Below are 21441 nucleotides of genomic sequence, written 5' to 3'. Positions count from 1 at the left end.
AGCCCCAGCTTGATCCTAAACTATGGTTCAGAAACATTCACTGAGGTCTGATGGATGTACGGGGCAGGCCACTGAAGGCTGTTTTGTCCCTCATGTTTTCCATCTTCAGGAGAATAAAGACCTGTCCAGTCCACATGTGCCTAGCTTGGGGTGGGTCAGGAAAGGAAATGGGATGTTTGTGTCCAAAATCCAGCCCCAACTCAGTGGAGGGCCTGACTCCTAAGCCTTTTCTTTTTGAGGTGGAGGCTGTGGGCAGAGGCCGTGTCCATGGCAACCTCCGAGTTCAGTCCTCCACATGGACCACGAAGGGGGCGGGGTGGCAGGAGGGAGACACACTTCCCCAGTTGTGTCTGGAACCAAGGTGGCTTTGGAGGACTCTGCCTTCAGCATGGAAACCGAGTACCTCAGTCTGGGCCCCAGCCTCCATCAGTATGTGGGATTGTGGACATAAGGCACTACCTTGGCCCCAAGACAGATCCTGAGCCCACAGGAGACCCTGTAAGCTCAGAAATAACCACACATATCTGAAGGGTGGTGACCTAGCAGGGTGTCTCCAAGTCACAGAAGCTGGAGACCCTAGGGGTGCAGACGGGAGCCCAACTGGGGGCACCAAAAGGTGACCATGGATCCAAACCTGGCCCTGATGGCAAGAATCAGAACCATGGGGGACAGCCTTCGCTTGCACCTGATCAGAATGCTCGAATTATCTGCTTATCAAAGTCAGCTCAGGTAACTCTGCGAGTCAAATCCCCATAGAAATAAATCTGGAGGGAGGTATTGTATTTTTTTTTTCACTCTCAAAAGAATGACAAAGGCAACCCATGAAGTTTCCTCCTCATTTAATTCAACACAGTCATTTGAACCAAGCCGCAAGGCTAACAGCGGCCATGCACACACACACAGGACATTTTCAGTACCACATACAAAGACAGCACCTTTGATTAGAGGTACAGCCAAGACGCGTGCTGTTTTCATGAGCTACACCTAAAACAAGGAGTGTCCTACACGGAGATCACGGAGAGGAACCGTGCAGAAACCTCTGCCAGACAAGCCGAGCTGGAAGCACTGGGCGGCTCCTCCAAGTGAACTTGGAGCGTTGTTCAAGTTCTCCGTCATCAGCGTCAATGGAACAGTTGCTTTTACTCACGATATTGATGTGCACATGGCCTATTTCTTACACTAACAAAAGCACAGTCTGTAAAAATGTGAATATAGGGAAAAGCACATTTAAGGAGATCAGCCAAGAGTTATGCTAAATTTTTATCTTCTAGGAGAGTTTCAAGTTACTGATTTTATTCACATTCATCATTTGAATTGAGGATAAAAGGTTAGGATGGTTGTCATTCTCTATGTGGTCTTACGGACAGGGCCAAATACTTTGTTTTTTTTCCAGTCACTATGGCGATAACACAAGCCTCTTCTTGGTGGATTCAGAAAAGGCAGTTCTTCTAGTTGCTATGGTGAAACAAAAATGAAATTCCCTTGCTAACAGAGCAAACTTGAAAATTCCATTCATCGACAATTTTTGTCAAGTAAATTTTGTTCCACCTTTCAGAATCCAAAACCATGCATTGATCATCCCCACTACTAAAATTCCTTGTCAGGTCATTAAAGAGGTTTAGGTAAAAAGACATCTTTTATTTGTGTTCATTCCCTACAAACATCCTGAATGTTGTGAGGAGTCATTTTAACTACTGCACAGACAAAACAGAAAAACATTTTTTTGGTTCATGCTTTTGTAATTTTTCTAATGAGATAATCATTTAATAGCTTCCTTCTAAGATTTTCTTCTTTAGCCACTGAGTACATTCTATTCAAAGTGGAAAAACTAATCACGGATGTTTAAATAACTTTATTTACTTCTTTTGCCCAAAGATAACACCATTTCCAGACAAAGCTGAGACTACAGGTGTTCAATAAGATAATACCTTGAATTCTATAGCAATGCCCTCACCCTCTATGTTACTGAAATAAGTCTACTGGTTTCTTCCTAAACTAAGGATTAGATGCAATATTTTATCTTAGGAGTTCTAGGTTCTGTATTGTGTTAATAATTCCCAATTGCTAAACATTTTTGAAAAAGCCTTGTAAATGCTTTGATAAGACTTATATTGAAGGCGGGAGGAGAAGGGGACAACAGAGGATGAGATGGTTGGATGGCATCACTGACTCAATGGACATGAGTTTGAGTAAACTCTGGGAATTGGTGATGGACAGGGAGGCCTGGTGTGCTGCAGTCCATGGGGTCGCAAAGAGTTGGACACAACTGAGTGACTGAACTGAACTGATATCAAGCTAATAATTCCTATTTGCTAAACATTTCTGAAAAAAAACCTTATAAATAGTTTGATAAGAAGTACATATTCCTGGGAATCTAGCCATGGGAAATTTTCCCAACTATGGAAAAAGATTCATGCACATAGATGCTCACCCCATTGGCCAACAAGAAACCACCTTCAATGACCAACATAGCAGAAATCATTAGAGACTGAATAGCATGCAAGTGTTAATGTAAAGTTTAAGAAGACCCTGTATATAAAGAACACATCTTGGATAAAATATTAAGTGAAAAAGCTTATGTAAAATTGTATATGTGGTATGCTGACTTTATATAAAATTTTAAAAGAGACATAAAACATGCATAGAAAAAAAAAAAAAAAACAGATCTGGATAAACACCCTGACTTGTTAGCAGTGATTATCTTCAGATAGTGAGACTGTTTATATTTTCTACTTTCCCCATAGTCTATGTTTTCTATAATACCCATGAATTTCCTATCATATCCATGAATTATTTATAATGGGAAAATAATAAGTAAGAGGAACATTCAGTGAAAACAAAATCAGATGCGCCTCTGAGGAATTCATTTTCAGGTGCCTTTTCACACTGCTAGGAAGGGGATACTTCCATCAAGTGGGGTTCTGGGGGCACATGCAGGAAGATTATGCTTGAATGATTAAGATCAGAGAGAAAAATGATAAGAGTTTCTCCTGAAAAAAAAAAAGCAGAGTCCTCTAGCTGTAGCATGTCTTAGAATCTGACCTGACTGCAGAAACTTTTAACACTATGACAGATAATTAGTCACATAATACCAAAAAAAAAAAAAGAAACAAAAGAGAATCCGTTGAAGACAAAGTAAGGATCCAGGAGAGAAAGCAGGACCAGGTTGCTATTCCTAGGAGAGATGTTCCCTGATGTGCATGGGTCCAAGGAGGACAAGAGAAGGAAATGGGAGAACTCCGGGCAGCTTGAAGCATCCACAGAGGGCTCCAGCCACGGAGACGCAGAGAGCAACAGGGCGGCCTGGGGGGAAGCATGGGGAAGGAAATGTTCTTCCTTCACATCCGTCTTCTTGAGTGAAATCAGACACATTTTATCCTCAGACTGAGCACACTGGAATGATTAAAGCCATCGTGGTGCACCCAGGGGCCTGAACAATTCTCGCTTAGTCAGGAATACAGCTGTTGTCAAGATGCAACTGCTCAGCAGTATCCCTTGAATCTTCTCCATGTAGACGTCTGATACGACCTGTGAAGACAAAGGAAGAGCACTGCATTAAGAGTCATCTCCCTCTTCTGTTCTCAGGACACCGTCTGCTTCAAAACACACTAGTAACATACTGACAGGGGGCCTAAATGCAATACCAGGCATTGAGACATTGCCTTTCAGTATTGAAGCGGTTACATGACCATTTTTCTCCCTTAAAGAGGTGAGTTCTGACCACTTTGCCAATGTGAACAAAATGACTGTGGTTGAACAGTTAAGACTCAACTCAAAGATAAGACCCAGAAAGCTTCCAAGTGCCCTACTTGCTGAGTGATTTCTGCACAAGGATGAGTTGATAGTAACATTAAGAACTGCAATAATGTACTGAAGAGATGAACTAGAATTTAAGTGCAGCCAATACAAGAACCGATGGATCATTATGGAGGGATCAAACAATTTCTGGTGCCCAAAGGAAGTACTTCCCACCCCACCTTCACTCCACCCATCCTCAGGGAAGGGGTAAGGGTACGAGAAAACAAATAGCTTTCTCTCACCCTGGTTCTTACTTCTTTTCAATTTTAGCATGGGAGAAAGAAATATTTATACCCAAACATCTCATCCCAAGTTATTGAGTCAAAGGCTGATTCAAGACGGAGAGCCCCGATGGGCAAATTGATAAGGACTTGTCCCCAGATGTCCCTTCTGCCCTGCCTTCACTGGTGTTCAGCTTACACCCACTTGAGTTGGCATTCACTTCCTTGCCCCTACTCCTAGGAAAGATATCCTCACCTCTCTAGAGAAAGCAGTATCAGAGAGACACTACGATAATAATATTTCAGCACCATGTACCAGTGGGGAGAGGTAGGAGAGAGGGGCAGGATATGGGGAGGGGAGTAAGAGGTACAAACTAATGGGTAGAAAATAACCTACACGGGTAAATGATACAACACGGGAAATACAGCCAACATTTTATAATAATAACTATATAAATAGAGTTAACTTCTAAAGAATTAACCTTTAAAATTGCAAATCACTATACTGTACACTTATAACATATAATATTTGACAGCAGCTATACTAAAATTAAAAATTTCAAAAAACATATATTTTAGCAGCATGTAGGTGGTTGCCTATAAAATTACATTTTCAGCGAACTTCTTAAGGACATGCCAGACAGACGACATCAAAAAAAGAAAATGGATCTTCTACCCGAAGTAAAAAGTATACCAACAAACTGGACGTGCCAAGCACATTGTTTCTAAAGATATCTGTAGTTAAGACTATCTCGGGCCTCCGTGTTCTCACACTCTTCTCATCCCCAGGCTCACAGATGCCCACGTGGACATGAAGTGATGTCTTTCCCCCAATTCATCTTCATTCACCAGTGAATTAACTCTCCTTACATTAAAAAAAAAATTAAGTCTAAGCAAAGAGAAGGTTGCTAAGAAACCAGTCTCTGTGCTCATTTTCCTCATAGTCAACACTCTTGGAAAAAAAAGAGAGATGAGATTAGATCTTTAAGAGGTGGATGAGTACATCTTCTCTGATTACTACACCTCTATGGGTTTTTAAATCATTTTAAATTGTTTCATCACTTCCTAATTGTTTTTTCTATGACTCAGCTCATAAACAAAATAACAAATGCTTCAAAACTCAAATTATAATTTATTGTAAAGTATAATATTGTGTTCATGAAACACCATGATGGAAGAGTTGAAATGCATTCTTCCTAAATATTCAAGGTTTGTTTTCTTGAGCAACTTGTGGGGCTATGCCTGTCTTCACACAAAATAAATATACAAATAAAATATGTGCCAATCTTGCCCTTACAAAATCTTCCAGGATAGAGGGCTTAGAATATGATATGTAATTGTCAGGACCCAAGGAAAAGTGTTGAGTGACCAGATAAACCAAATACAGTTATCCCTATAACACAGCCACTCTGTGAATAGAAATTCTGCTGTGAGAGGATTTATGCAAAGGTAGAAATCAGGGTCTGAGCCTTAGCACTTAGAAGGTGCTCAATAAACACAAAGGGAAAGAAGGAAGGTGGGAGGGAGCCTTAACTGTGTTTCCATTCCATGCAATTCACTTCCTTAAAAAAATTCTAATCAAATGGAATGCTCATAGCTGTTTCCTCCTAGCTCTACAACTCCCTAACAACATTTTTAACATTTGGTTTCAGCATTTGGACAGGTAATGAGAAAACTTAATTAAAGTAAATGCTCAGATCATGGTACAAAGCCTTGGGCTCAATTTTGCCAGTTAACTGAATTACATTTTTATTGTGCGAATGAGCTATTGCTAAAAACTTTGAAAGTGAAAGAAAGCATTAGTGGCTCAGTCAACTCTGTGATCCCATGGACTGTAACCTGCCAGGCTCCTCTATCTGTGGAATTCTCCAGGGAAGAATCCTGGAATGGGTAGCCATTCCCTTCTCCAGGGCATCTTCCTGACCCAGGGGTCTCCCAACATTGCAGGGAGATTCTTTACTGTCTGAACTATCAGGGAAGCCCCCAAAGTCTTAAAATCTTTACTAAAACATTTTTGGTAGTAAGATGTGATCAACATTCATTTGTTGAGAGAAAATAAAACAAACCAACCAAAAGACCCACACTTTGTGTATCCCCTAACAGCAAAAATCATCAATGATGCATCATAAGAATGAGGTACATATTTGAAGCACAGATCTGTAAAGACCCTCATGATCTAGCGTTGAGTAAGAAAAAATTGCCAAGTCTTAGAATAGTCTGACCTTAATTCAATTAATGTCAAAATAGCTATATAATTTGCAAGTTTTGAAAAAAACGATTCAAAAAGATGCTACTAGTGCTCATCTTGGACCAGGGAACAGTCTTGCACTGGGGGCATGAGGGGGAGTTATGGGAGGTGGGTTTCCACCTATATTCTTTCTATATCCCTTGATTGTTTGATTTTTTTTACACCATTGTTATTTTGCAAATCTGATCACATGTGAAAATAAAATAACTGAGAAAATATCATGATCTTGAATTAGTCTCAAAATATGTAAATTTCAGAGCAAAAAAAAGAAGAGAGCTATTAAAATGACTTACCTTGCTAGAATTAAATTTTTCTCCATCAGAGTCCATGTGGTTTTATTTGATTTTATTAGCAATCTCTTTCAGAATACCTTTGAGGTCATTAAGCTTAGAAAGGGGAAAAACAGAACTGGTCTTAAGATCAATTTTCCAACTTAAATTTTAAATCATGACTCTAAGGCTTTTCCATGAAATAGATTAACTATACATGAAATAAGAAGTTTGGCCCATGCCTGGAGTACGGCAGAATATCAGACAGGTGATATTTCAGAGCTTGTTCACTACAGACTTTCTGAAATCAAATCACTAGCAAATAAGCATGAGCACCAATTAGGATTAGTTTTTGCTACTGCTGTTGAGTCGCTAAGTCACGCCCAACTCCTTTGCGACCCCATGGCCTGTAGCCCACCAGGCTTCTTTCTCTGTCTGTGGGATTCTCCAGGCAAGAATGCTGGAGTGGGTTGCCATTCCCTTCTCCAGGGGATCTTCCCAACCCAGGGATCGAACTTGTGTCTCCTGAATTACAGGCAGATTCTTTACCGCTGAGTCATCAGGGAAGCACAAATCTTAATCACTACTGATTCCCACATAGAAATGATAGATTTTTAACAACACAGAAATAATATATAACCTATATATATACATATATATAATATACACATATATAATTTACTCATATATAATTTACACATATAAATCATAATGTTATATGTAACTAATACCAATAAATGATAAGATATCAATAAAGCTTTGCTTTGATAAAAGCATAACACTAATGAAAATAATATAATACTAATCAAGTTTTTGCAAATAAAGTGTCTCCCTTCACCAAAAACACAGTATAAATAGCAAAACAAATTTAGGTAAAAGGCAATATTTTCAATACATGCATATTTCACAAGTTTTTACACAAGATACATGAAGATGATAAAGATCACTTCAAATTACAAGCCATATTGTTAACCTGGTAAAAGCTATAGACATAACGCAATCTCTGTACAGTTGGCTTCCAACTTGCTAAATCACTCATTCAAGGAAAACTCTCAGTTTAACTATGGTTTCTTTCCAGTATTAACCTCATCATTTAACTGTTCTTAGAAAAGGACAAAAAGAAACCACAAGGGCTGCCTAAAATAAAGGCATGGTAAGATTCCTACTTACAGACTTAAGGTCAAGGAATGACTTTGTATTCTGGTGTGAGAATGAGTTGGAGAATTTTTTTTTTTTTCCACTGGAGGGTTTGGGGAAATCTCTGTATTTGTTGCAGTAAAAGGACTTTAATACACTGTTTAGTATGGTTTAAGACATCAAGAGCTTGCTCAAAGAAACAAGTGGCCAGCCCTAAAATTCTCTTTGGATACAAAGGAGAAACTTTTGTTGTTGAGAGGAGAAGGCGCAGAGGATGGGGGAGGAGATAAAAAGGAGAGAGGGCGGCCGGGGGCGGGACTGAAAGAGGGGAGAGAGCCAGTGAAATCCGTGGGTGCAGGCCGAGGGCTCTGTGTTGTGTGGTCTATGGCTTCCCAGGGCTCTGCCTAAATTCTACTAAAACCTGCAAAATGCAGCAGGTGGGGGGGCTTCTTGTAGGAACCCACAAAGAGGCTGGGCTCCACAGCCAGGGAGATGCCAAGGGGCCTGGACCCAAGGTCCTCCCCTGAAGGCCCCACAGACCCCAGACTCACACGTATGTGTGGACAGCCCCCAACTGTGACTGCCACCATCTGGGACCCCTCAGCAGCCCCCACAGCCCCCACTGCACAGGCCCACCGCCCCCCACAACCCTCCCCAGCCCTCCCAGAAGCTCATGGACTAGGAGACCTCCCTGAACCCTGGGAGGCAGTTCAGCTGGTCCAGTGCCTGGATGTCCGGCTGACCTCTGACCTCAGTCACACTCGGCTCCATCCCCGTGTTGCCATCCTGCCCAGGCTCTGAGTGCCCCCCAGCAAGGTACACAGAAGGTTGAGCTCAACCCCAAGTCCACTTTCCACTGACTCCCTTCAAAGCCACCTGAAGTGGACCAACAAGTAGAACAACAGAACCAAAAATAGCCTTTTTTCTCTGCACACTGACCCACACATCTGGACACACCCCTAGTGCCTCTATTCCCAAGCCAAACTGTCTAAGCCCCTCTGATGTGGCCACTCTGACTGCTGAGAGGGCTCTTTGAAGGAAGTGTCCCCAGAGGTTTGGGGGGGGAATAAACCCCACCCCTAAAGAGGCCAACAAGTTCCCTCACAGGACGACACAGCTTCCCCCTTCTTCCCACTCGGGGTTCCCCCTCGTTCAAGCTGTCCCTCTCTAGTCTGGAACATTCCACGCCTCTCTGGACTTAGGGTCTTCACAGCTGCTGACCTTGTCCCCTGATAATGTAGACTCAGGCAATCTGGAAAACACGCCTGATACTGCAAAGTGTTATTCCTACTTAATCCTACGTAATTTGGCTTGAAAATGCTCCCATACCCAAAACATTCAACAAAGGGTCCATTCATGAAATTTGGGGGCCATGTCTGCTTTGATGGCACTTAGCCCAATGGTGTCTTCCTTGTTCAGAGGCTCACTCCTCTCTGACTCTTTGCGATCCCACATACCACAGCACGCCAGGCCTCCCTGTCCGTCACCATCTCGGAGCTTGCTCAAACTCATGTCCATTGAGTCAGTGATGCCATCCAACCATCTCATCCTTTGTCATTCCCTTCTCCTCCCACCTTCGATCTTTCTCAGCATCAGGGACTTTTCCAATGAGTCAGCTCTTCACATCAGGTGGCCAAGGTATTGGAGCTTCAGCTTCAACATCAGTCCTTCCAATGAATATTCGGGAATGATTTCCTTTAGGATGGACTGATTGGATCTCCTTGCAGTCCAAGGGACTCTCAAGAGTTTTCTCCAACACCACAATTCAAAAGCATCAATTCTTTGGCCCTCAGCCTTCTTTATGGTCCATTTCTCACATCCATACATGACTATCGGAAAAATCATACCTTTGTCTAGACGAACCTTTGTTGGCAAAGTAATGTCTCTGCTTTTTAATATGCTGTCTAGGTTTGTCATAGCTTTTCTTCTGAGGGGCAAGTGTCTTTTAATTTCATGACTGCTTCACCATCTGGAGTGATTTTGGAGCCCAAGAAAATAAAAGCTGTCACTGTTTCCATTGTTTCCCCATCTATTTGCCATAAAGTGATGGAAATGGATGCCATGATCTTAGTTTTCTGAATGTTGAGTTTTAAGCCAGCTTTTTCACTCTCTTCTTTCACCTTCATGAAGAGGCTCTTTAGATCCTCTTCACTTTCTGCCATAAGAGTGGTGTCAAAAAAAAAAAAGAGTGGTGTCATCTGCATACCTGAGGTTATTGATATTTCTCCCGGCAATCTTTTTTTTTTTTCATTTATTTTTATTAGTTGGAGGCTAATTACTTTACAATATTGTAGTGAGTGGGTTTTGTCATACATTGACATGAGTCAGCCATGGAGTTACGCGTATTCCCCATCCCGATCCCCCCTCCCACCTCCCTCTCTACCCGATTCCTCTGGGTCTTCCCAGTGCACCAGGCCCGAGCACTTGTCTCATGCATCCAACCTGGGCTGGTGATCTGTTTCACCATAGATAATATACATGTTTTGATGCTGTTCTCTCGAAACATCCCACCCTCGCCTTCTCCCACAGAGTCCAAAAGTCTGTTCCGTACATCTGTGTCTCTTTTTCTGTTTTGCATATAGGGTTATCATTACCATCTTTCTAAATTCCATATATATGTGTTAGTATGCTGTACTGTTCTTTATCTTTCTGGCTTACTTCACTCTGTATAATGGGCTCCAGTTTCATCGATCTCATTAGAACTGATTCAAATGAATTCTTTTTAATGGCTGAGTAATATTCCATGGTGTATAAGTACCACAGCTTTCTTATCCATTCGTCTGCTGATGGGCATCTAGGTTGCTTCCATGTCCTGGTTATTATAAACAGTGCTGCGATGAACATTGGGGTGCACGTGTCTCTTTCAGATCTGATTTCCTCTGTGTGTATGCCCAGAAGTGGGATTGCTGTCTCCCGGCAATCTTGATTCCAGCTTGTGCTTCCTCCAGCCTGGCATTTCTCATAATGTACTCTGCATAGAAGTTAAATAAGCAGGGTGACAATATACAGCCTTAACATACTAGGGGTCTTCCTAGTCACTCAATTAAAAACCAGCAATAGTACATCAGAAGGAGAGCAGCTGAAACAGGGTATCCTCTTGTGTGATGGTGTGGTTCCAAAGATAGCTGTCACGTCTCTCCATGTCTACGCGTCACTCCCACCTCGAGGGGTAGAGCATGGACGGGTGGAGTTTACTCCTCTCCCAGCTAGATCTCAGTCGGTCTGGGGCTTCTCTACTCAATGTCATGCCAGGTCCAGGTCCCACCTTGGGGAGCACTTCCTCAGTCTTGGAAGCCAGCCCCTATGGAACAAAGGGAACTGACCCGAGATGCACAAGCCATGTGGATCAGAGGTCATGTGGGGACAAAAGCAATGAGGAGGAGCACCAAGGTGCCAGGTCCTGGCCTTAGTTCCAGTTGAGACCACAAGAAGCAGAAGAACTGCCCAGCTGGTCCCTTCCCAAACTCCTGATCCAGGAAAGCGAGAGGGAAATAAGATAGTTGTTTGAAGTCCCTGAAGTGTAGGGAACTAAAGCTGATTGTGACAGAAACATTCTACACTCGTCATCCTGAGTGGTTGACACCAATGTATGGAGCAGGCGGCTCCAGGGGAGGGAAGGAGATGAAGGAAGAGACAAGCTATGGGGGCAGGAGGTACAGGTAGGAAGGTTCTAGGCATCAGTTCAGTATCCTGCATGGGACCAGACCACAGGAAGGGAGACCCATGGACACATGGCCTCTGATGTTTTACATGCTGCTGATAACTAGTACAGAAATACATATGCAAGGAATTGTGGGCTGGAGCTCTGAAGAGAGCACTTCTGGTTCATTTATTCAATGTTTTTGAGACTCTCTTATAGGAGGGGATCTGGGTACTAGAAACCCTGCCACTCCTGATGGGGTACTGTCAGCAGTGAAATGGCACATCTTGGGGGTGGCAAGGGGGGAGCAGCGAATGTGACATGTGACTGCAACACCCAGGGCCCATCCTCAGAACACCACGATAAGAGTGATACCACCTCCTCCTCGGAGCCTAACAGGGAGCCCGTATTTATGAATCAATTGTCACTTCTCCTGAACCAAATCATAATTTCCAGCTGCCCAGCTCAGGGTGGAGGTGGCCAACTCTCTCTCTAGGCTTGACATTTACGTGTGTATTTGTGAATTTGTAATTCAAATTCAGTAGGTGACAAATTAGAGTGGCAATAAAGACTGGCAAAGAGGCTCCCATGCTCCCAAGCTGCTTTTCTGAGCCTGCCTGGTGTTCCTTGTCATTGCAAGCATCTTTCTCTTGAGAGGAAAAGAGAAATGGGGTCCTGGGTTAGACAGAAGCAGGAGAAATTTCAGACGCTGTAGAAATGGGACTCAGGACTATTCCCATGTGGGCTAGGAACATCTGAGAAACAATTTTGTTCCAGCAGTCAGACTTTACGCAGTGAATGAAGACAACTGAACACAGAACAGGGTCATATCCATTTTTCAAGACAATTAACTTCATTTATTTCTGGCCTCTAGCTGAAAGCTCAAAGATAATAGAGTTTAAAAAATATTTCCCAAACTATAAACAGGACCCTACCTTTGTATCCAGCTGTCTAAAACGATGCCTTATTCTTCAAAGATGTTTAAAAAGAGAGAGAACAGAGAGAGAGAGAAAAAAGGGGTTATTAGGCTCCATTTTAAAGAACAAAATACAGATCATTTTCATCTTCAACTAAATTAACATCAGCTGCTTTTATCATTCTTACTTTCTTCCTAATACCCAACCAAAGCAGAACTGCACTCTTGTCCCAGTTGGAAGGACAGCAAATTGATGCAGCCTTTGTTGATGTGGGTGGGGGGTGGAAGATGACACATAAGGTCCATTCCTTCCTTCCAAAACTAAGACCTCTGAGTCCAGGGACGGAGGAGAATAGAGGCCTCTGCCTTGTTGCTCGAAGAGAAAAGGCACGCCTCACGTCCCGAGCTCCCGAGAGTTGTGTTAAGTCTAACAAAGGGAGTAGTTGTTCTTATGTTCGCTCTTTCTTAGACTGAATTCTGAGGTGTGCTTGGAGCTCTCAGAATTACATTTGACTAACCCTGTTAACCCCACTTTAAGTTCAAAGGGCATGCTCCTGGAGGCCCTGCATCCCACATTCTTCGTGGACCATCTATGGAATGAGTGATGTGTCTAGTTCTTTGGGATGTTCACAGCAACCCCATGTGCCTCACAGAGGATGCTCAGGACTTCTCAGGGACAACAGTCTGTGACAGACCAACCAAAAGGCTTTGCCATCTTCTAATCTCTCTGTCTCTTCCTCGCAGAGATACATGTGTGGACCCTGCCTTGCCTTGTGGGTCCCAGATATCAACACCTCTTTCTTCCCTGCAATCAGGAGGCCCATCAGATAGCAGGTGCGGAGGTTTTGCCCTTCCTAGCAGGCTGACACACCCTTCTGTGTTTGTCACCTTTGGCTGTCTGAGCCTTATGCTGCCACTTTCTGGTATAAATTTTCTTTACACAGAGTTTGTTCATATAAGCTGCCTGTGATCTGCTAGCTTCCATACACGAGGGGAGCCTCGCAAAGCAGGAATGAATGCTGACGTACTCCTCTGAAGGGTCGCTGGCCTTTGTGTTGATCTTGACAAGGTAATTTTCTTTCATGACACCTTCCCATGCCAGAGTCATGTTGTCTTCATTCCTGAAACCTTGGATGATGAGACAAAGAAAAACATTCAAGTTGTTTCACTTACCCCTTTCCTTCCTAAATCAACACCTGCTAGGCATTTTGCCATACTCTGGAACCAAAGGAATTAGATCCGTCCTGCACAGGCTGATCTGACTGTTACTCACTAGTGACTGCAGCAGAGCGATGGAATAGTAATGAATTTCTTGGTAACAATGAGGAATTGGGGCTTGTATGAAATAGGAATGCACTTTTCATTCCAAACAGAGATCCATCCATAGCCCATCTATGCGTTTTGTGACCTAACAAAATCATTTCACTAGTCAATTTGGTTCTCATATTTCCTATGTTCCATTTTGATGACATCAGAATGCTACACTGATTATCCAGTTGGATAATTACTGATGGATTGTCTATTCTCAACCTAACACTGGGGTAGAAACTTTGGAGGAAAGGAGAATCATCACTGGACTTCATCCCTACCCTCTTGAAATATGCAGTCTAGGTGTAGACTTCAAGGAAAATCTTATTTCTAGTCTTTTCCTCTCACCTAAACCAGGTATGCTGCAAAACTGGCCTGGGGAATGTTCCAGCAAGATTTTTAGTTCTTTTTTTTTTTTTTTAACAGTAGGGCTCCCCTGATGTCTCAGACAGTAAAGAGTCTGCCTGCAATTCCTCAGACCCCGTTTCGATCCCTGGGTTGGGAAGTTCCCCTGGAGAAGGAAATGGTAACCCACTCCAGTATTCTTGCCTGGAGAATTCCATGGACTGAGGAGTCTCGTGGGCTACAGTCCACGGGGTTGCAAAGAGTCAGACAGAACTGAGTGACTAACACTTTTTACAGTGACTTAGCTTTTCAGATGGCATGCAAACAAAAGAGCAGATCAACGTGTCACTTGTGTTTCCAGGACTAGTGCAATGGACAGCAACCCTTCATATGAATTCGTGGGGAAAGAAAAGTGCATATGTTCATGCAGGTGTCCACTCAGAATAAGTTTACTTAGTGTTTAGTTTTAAATTTGTTCTTCGAGATGTTAGAGTTTAGGAACTGCTATAAGATTTTCCTAAATGTAGAAAGAATTAATTGGGAGTCAAAGGCAGAACCAATATGCACGGATCAGAATTGAAGCGGATCCCAGATAGCAAGTCCAGATTTTTTTTTCAATGGTGGTCATTCACTTTAAAAAAATAATTCCTAACTGAATTTCTCTTAACTGGATTTTTCCAAGCAAAGTCACTCTCAATGTCTTTTCCTCAAACTAAACATATGTGGAAGCCCAGTAGGAGAACTTAATAATCAACTGGAAAAGGATAGATGCCTGAACTCAGGTGGCTAGACAGCAAAAAAGGCCAATGATTAAACCTCCAGCCTCTCTAAGAGTCAAGGAAATGTTGACTGAGACAACAACATGGCAGTTTCACAACCAAACTGGAAACAGCAGGGTCTACAATAATAACTGTACCAGGAGTTGGCAAAGAGGCGAATAAACAGGTTTGCCATACACTGCGGAAAATCTGTGAACTGTTACAGCCTTAGGGAACGAGGGAGGGATGGGAACAGACATATCAAAAGACTTCAACATGTACATACACTATATCTAGAAATTTCTCCTCTAGAAAGAACTCAAAGGAAAAAAAAGTCGCTGATGCACTCAAAAATGAATATATAAAACTGCTTATCATAGTGTGACATAGTAACCAAAGAGAAGAAACCATCATACATGCTTAACAAGGGATTGGTTTAATGAAGTATGGTATATCCACAGGCTAGAATATTCCACAGCTAAAAATTATCATAAAAGTATATATTTATGGTGACGAGAGATGTTCTACAGGAGGTTATTAGTTAAATGAGCAAATTAGATTTTGAATATGTATGCACAGAACAATCAAATTATCATACACCCACCTAAAAATAACAGAATCAATACCAATAGGCTATCAATATTTATCTCTAGATGTGCTGTGCAGTGCTTGGTCACTCGGCTGTGTCCACCTCTGTGTGACCCCATGGACTGCAGCCCACCAGGCCCCTCTGTCCAAGGGGGTTCTCCAGGCAAGAATACTGGAGAGGGTTGTCATGCCCTCCTCCAGGGGATCTTCCCAATCCAGAGATCGAACCCAGATCTCCCGCATTGCAGGTGGATTCTTTACCATCTGAAGCTCATCTGCTCTTACCCTTAGTTGAGCTTTTCTGTATTTTTCAAATGTTCTATAAATAAGTACTTTTTCATTCATGAAAAGTGATGGGTTTTATAAAACTGTAATCACTGGGTAGCATACCTTTTACTATCACTTGAAAGCATTGCCCAAAAAGTACTAAACGGGGATGCTTGGATTCTACCTTTTCTGAAAAGTTATTTGAAAAATCTTGCATTTTTTCTCCAAAGAAGAGCCATGTGGAGCTTAAACCCCATGATTCTCCTATCACTGGAGGCAAATGCAAAGTAAACGTGGGAAGGAAATCAATACCGTGAGAGGAGTCGATGACCACAGAATGCTGTGGCTCAGGAATTAGCCATCCCGGAGGAGAGACAGAAGGGCAGGTGGTGACCAGATGCCCCAGGATCTCCAGGGAGTAAACAGCTCTTGGCTCCCTGTCTTCTGTCATCACTGCACAGTGGCTGGAGGCTCCTGTCCTCCACCTCCCATCCCCCCCATGTCTTTATTCCTTCCTGAGACTAAGAACTGTCTGAAGAGAACATCGATGGCTCACCGTTTCTCTGATTGCTGTGAGCCCAGCAGAGAGGCAGGTGCAGATGGACACGGCTCATTTCTGCTGTCTTTGCTTTCCCTAGTTGAAGCTCCTGTCCACTTGCTGGCCAGATTGGGGGATTTGCTTTCTCTTTATTTATCTATTTTAATTGAAGAAGACTCTGGAGAGTCCCTTGGACTTCAGGGAGATCAAACCAGTCCATCCTAAAGGAAATCAACCCTGAATATTCATTAGAAGGACTGATGCTGAAGCTGAAACTCCAATACTTTGGCCACCTGATACAAAGAGCCAACTCATTGGAAAAGACCCTGATGCTGGGAAAGATTGAAGGCAGGAGGAGAAAAGGGTGACAGAGGATGAGATGGTTGAATGGCATCAGTGGACTCAGTGGACATGAGTTTGAACAAGCTCCAGGAGATGGTGAAGGACAGGGAAGCCTGGTGAGCTGCAGTCCATGGGGTCACAAAGAGTCAGACACGACTGAGCGACTGACCAACAAATAATTGCTTTGCAGTGTTGTACTGGTTTCTGCTGTACAACGGGGTAAATCGGCCATATGCACACATAAGTCCCCTCCTCTTGGACCTCCCTCCCACCCACTCCCACCCCACCCCTCTAGGTCATCACAGAGCATGAACTAGCTTCCTGAGCTTTGTAGCAGGCTCTCCACTAGTTTTCTATTTTACACATGGTAGTGTGTGTGTGCTCACTAAGAAACCAACACAGCATTGTAAAGCAATTACACCCCAATAAAAAAAATAAATTAATGAAAACAAATCCACCAACCTGGCCAGCGAGTGGACAGGAGCTTCAACTAGAGAAAGCAAACAAGTCAGAAAAGAGCCGTGTTATTCTGTACCTGTCTCCTTGAAGGGCTCACCACATTCGGAGAAACAGTGAGCCAACGATGCTCTCTCCAGACAGTTCTTAGTCTCAGGAAGGAATACAGAAATGGAATGGGGATGGGAGACCACCAGACAGGTCCCAATTCACCCCACTCTCACCTTCCTCAACCCCCGGTGTCCACATGTCTGTTTTCTACATTTATGTTATTATGCTTAATCACAAATAAGTTTGGGGAGGAGATCTGCACTTATTCCTGCCTTCTCAACCCATCCTGAATCCAAAGGACTGATTTGTCCTCACCCATACATCATGTCTCCCGATTCTATTGATTCTGGACTGGAGACTGGACCTGCCTCCCATGTAGCCCCTCTGCCTCCCCACCCCCAACTGGAATCCCACTGGCGATGGGGAATTCCCTACCTCACAAGGTACCACATCATTTCCAGACAGGCCTAACTGTTAGACATGGCTTTTATAGCTCAGCTGGTAAAGAATCTGTCTGCAATGCAGGAGACCCTGGTTCGATTCCTGGGTGGGGAAGATCCCCTGAGAAGGGATAGATTACACACTCCAGTATTCTTGGGCTTCCCCTGTGGCTCAACTGGTAAAGAATCCACCTGCAATGAGGGAGACCTGGGTTCGATCCCTGGGATGGGAAGATCCCCGGGAGAAGGGAAAGGCTACCCAGTATTCTGGCCTGGAGAATTCCAAGGACTGTATAGTCCAGGGGGTCACAGAAAGTCTGACACAACTGAGCCACTTTTACTTTCATTTTCACTTTCCTTTATACTTCATCAAACCTTCCTCCCCACACGATTTCTCCATCATTTATTTTTTTCTCTGTAACTTCAGGAAGAAGTATGAAACTTGTTGCCAAAGACTCTAGTTGGCAACACATTTCCTAAATTTACTTTGCATTTGCCTCCACGTCTGCAGGCTTGGTTTGGTCCCCTGAGCCCCCCGACAGGTTCTACAGTCATTCATCTATGACACGGCTTCAAAACAGACTCAAAGGTAGATCTGAGACGCTTCATGACACTCCTCTGATCTTTGGGTATAGTCTTTGAGTACAAATTCCAGGTCTCAGCTTTCAATTCCCATCCCTGATATAAAGACTTACTCTTTTGGTTAGAAATGATTCACTCTGTCTTCCACAGCAAAACAATGAGGAGAAAGACAGTAACTTATCCAAATTGTCAAAACACTTTTCCTCATTAGGAAACGCAATTACATACCCATGATAGCTAATGACATCCCCAAAGTGACATTTAACATCTTGAAATAATGCTGTTAAAAGAGTCGACCATGAAGATTGTTTAAACTGTGACATGAGATGGGGGTCGTTGTACATTTACATTCTGAAAGCCAGATTTTAGGGGATCACGGCTGCAGGGGTAACACAGAAGCAAATTACGAACAATATTGAAGGTCATATTCCTGAGTATCTTTCCTGCATTTTTCTTTGCAGGAATCAAACAAAAAAATGATGGTTCTTGGCAAATTAAATTTTTCTTAATTACAGCCAGTTATCATATCTAGGTTAGTAAAATTCATGTTTTTACTTTATGAATCATCAAAATATTTGGGATATACTAGAAAGACATGAATGATTGGCCCAAAATGGAACATGAATCCCATGATGGTAGTCATGCATTGTTAGTCACTCAGCCATGTCCAACTCTGCAACCCCATGGACTGCAGCCCGCCAGGCTCCTCTGTCCATGGGATTCTCCAGGCAAGAATACTGGAGTGGGTTGCCATGCCCTCCTCCAGGGGATCTTCCCAACCCAGGATCGAACCCAGGTCTCCTGCTTTGCAGGCGGATTCTTTACCGTCTGAGCCACCATGAAAGCCCAAGAATACTGGAGTGGGTTGCCATGCCCTCCTCCAGGGGATCTTCCCAATCCAGGGATCAAACCTAGGTCTCCCACACTGCAGGCAAATTGTTTACTGTCCGAGCCATGAGGGAAGCCCAGTCAGTGAAGAGATAAACAGTAGTTGTTTCAAGCAACCAGGTCTCATGAAGTTGTTAAGTAAGGCACAAGAGATCTGCTTAGAGACTCAGTGAGACCCTTCTTGGCTTTTCCTCAGAAAAAGGGACAGAAGGAAAATCCCAAGGGCTCTAGGGCTGGATCCAACCTGGGTCATCAAGTCTGCATCTCTAATCAGCACACAGAGCCACTGATGACTTCTTTGAGCCCCTGAATCGCTGGAGTCCCGGGGATGCAGGACTTCTAATTTTACTGTGGGGATGGTCTGTGGCTACTGAGATAAGTCAGTCACCCTAGGCCCTCGACACTGGCACTTTTGCCATCATGGGCCCTTTCCTGGATGAAGAAAATACTAAAAAGATTATATGACCGGGTTGGTATAAAGACAAGTATATACCAATAGGGGCTTCCCAGACAGCTCAATGGTAAAGAATCCACCTGCCAATGCAGGAGACACAGGAGACACAGTTGGATCCCTGGGTCAGGAAGATCCGCTGGAGAAGGAAAAGGCAACTCACTCCAGCATTCTTGCCTGGAAAATTCCATGAGGACAGAGGAGCCCGGCAGGCTACAGTCCATGGGGTCATAAAGAGCTAGACATAACTGAACATGCACCCACGCATATGAAAGTGAAAGTGAAGTCATGTCTGACTCTTGGCGACCCCACTGACTGTAGCCTACCAGGCTCCTCCATCCATGGGATTTTCCAGGCAAGAGTACTGCAGTGGGTTGCCATTTCCTTCTCCAGGGGATCTTCCCAATTCAGGGATCGAACCCAGGTCTCCCTCACTGTAGGCAGATGCTTTACTGCCTGAGCCACCAGGGAAGTGGTGGCTTCCCATGCATACACCAATAGATTTTCTGTCACCTAAAAATTCTTTCTTTTCCTTCTGGCTTTTAAAAGAAATGGAAAGATCCCTGTGGACCCCAAAGGGTCTGGGCCCCGTCAATGTGCAGACGCCTGCCCTGCAGATCTGCTCCACGCCCACCCAGAGATGGAGCCGCCAGCTTAAGCCTGAGTCTAGAGGACAGCTACAGGAGCCAGTGGTGCTCTTTCCAACTCTTTCTTTGTGTCCAAACATCCAGAGGAATGAAAATAGGCCTCTCTCTCCCTTGGGCTGAATCTGGTAGAAGCACATTTGTGGGTGAGGAAGACTTGCCCAGCTTAGTGGCTCCAGGAAGGGGCATTAGGAAACCCTAGGATCTCAGGGGAGAGAGCCAGATGTGGGTTCTGGTGGAACCAGGTGTGACCGAGGGTCAGGGGTCAGAGAGTCAGCTCCCACAGCCGGGGCGAGGAGACGGGCTGGTGGGGAACTGCCTGCCTGGCGTCTAACAGGGCTGGTGGGGAACCGCCTGCCTGGCATCTAACAGGGCTGAGGCGGTGGGCAAGCATGAGAGAGAGAGCAAACCCCACGGCCGTGTGGATCCTGCCTTCCGGAAGGCAGTGTGGGTTGTCAGCAGGGAGAGTGTGCAGAAGACACCCCTGGAGGCCAGAGGCTTGGGTCGGAGAGCAGCCCCCGGAGAAAGCATTGCCAAACCCCAGGAGCAGTGGTTGGTGTGAAGGGGTCAAGCAGGGTTCAGCTGAAGGACCCACCACGTGCCACACGATCGCGGGTCAGCTGGAATCCCGCACAGACCAGGGAGCACAGAGCCAGCCCAGGGCAGCGCCACTGTTTCCACAGAGGGTTTCCGCTCTTTCCTTTCCCTTCTGCTCTCCAACCCACAGAAGGTCAGTCAGGGCAGCTGGTGAGTGAGTGGGAAGGAGGCGGGGAGAGAGGAAAGCTGGTGGCCCACCCTTCCTGATGAATCCACTGGCTGAGAAGGGGTGCTAAGGGGAGCCTCCCCTCTGGAAGATTGCAAGCGGGCTGGTTCATCTATCGGACTGCAGGTCCCAATTCCTAAATTGAGATTCTTTTACCAAGTAAGACCATCAGAAGATCTTCTCTAAGAACCACCAGAAAAGTCATGAAGAGGAAAAGTTAAAATTTGACATAACCTCCTTCTCCTTCTGCCTCTGTAACTCAGCTTGCCCCTTGCAAAGTCTAGATCACGTAGGTCAGGTTGTCTCAGAAAGTGGGGACTTGCAATACTAGGAACTGGAGTTTATCTCACTCACCCTTGTCCTGCTCTTTGCAATTGCCCAGACCCTGCAAACCTGCTTAATCATGCCTGTCCAGGTCAGGCATCCCCCTCCCCATCTTGACTGCTGTTCCCACACAAGCAAAACCCCTTAGTTTAAACTAGCCTACTAACAGCTAGTGTTGCCCACTACAGTCTGTCTACAAAAACTCTGTAATCCCAAAAAATATAAAAAAACAACTCTGTAATCCCTTTGTTCGGGGCTCAGAGATTGGAGTGCTAACTCCTCTGGGCCTGCCGGTGTAATAAACCTGAATTCTCCAACTCTCCGAGTGTGGTAGTTGGTTTCTTGAGTACTGGTTTCTGCAACAATAAGCCTTACTAGAATCAGACCTAAGATCTCCCAGAGAATAAATGTCATGGAAGCAACAGAGAGCAAGAACCAAGTCACATTTTGACACCATCCCACCCATC

General features: G+C 44.2%; 1 protein-coding gene across 1 annotated transcript in view; it reads right to left on the bottom strand.

The window, feature by feature from the left end:
• Window positions 1–822: 822 nt before the first annotated feature.
• TRPM8 (transient receptor potential cation channel subfamily M member 8) overlaps window positions 823–21441 on the bottom strand; it is an 89188-nt gene continuing 68569 nt past the window's right edge. The window contains exons 22-25 of the mRNA XM_043877762.1: window positions 13258–13357; window positions 12249–12282; window positions 6561–6653; window positions 823–3528 (exon numbers count right to left, since the gene is read on the bottom strand). Coding sequence (XP_043733697.1) covers window positions 6603–6653; window positions 12249–12282; window positions 13258–13357 — 185 coding nt within the window. The 3' untranslated portion in view covers window positions 823–3528; window positions 6561–6602. The remainder of the gene's footprint in view (window positions 3529–6560; window positions 6654–12248; window positions 12283–13257; window positions 13358–21441) is intronic.

The sequence above is a fragment of the Cervus elaphus genome, chromosome 20 (genome assembly GCF_910594005.1).
Source record: "Cervus elaphus chromosome 20, mCerEla1.1, whole genome shotgun sequence".
NCBI classification, from domain to species: Eukaryota; Metazoa; Chordata; class Mammalia; order Artiodactyla; family Cervidae; genus Cervus; species Cervus elaphus.
Note: the sequence above shows the minus strand (reverse complement) of the source record. Positions and strands in the feature narration are given on the sequence as shown.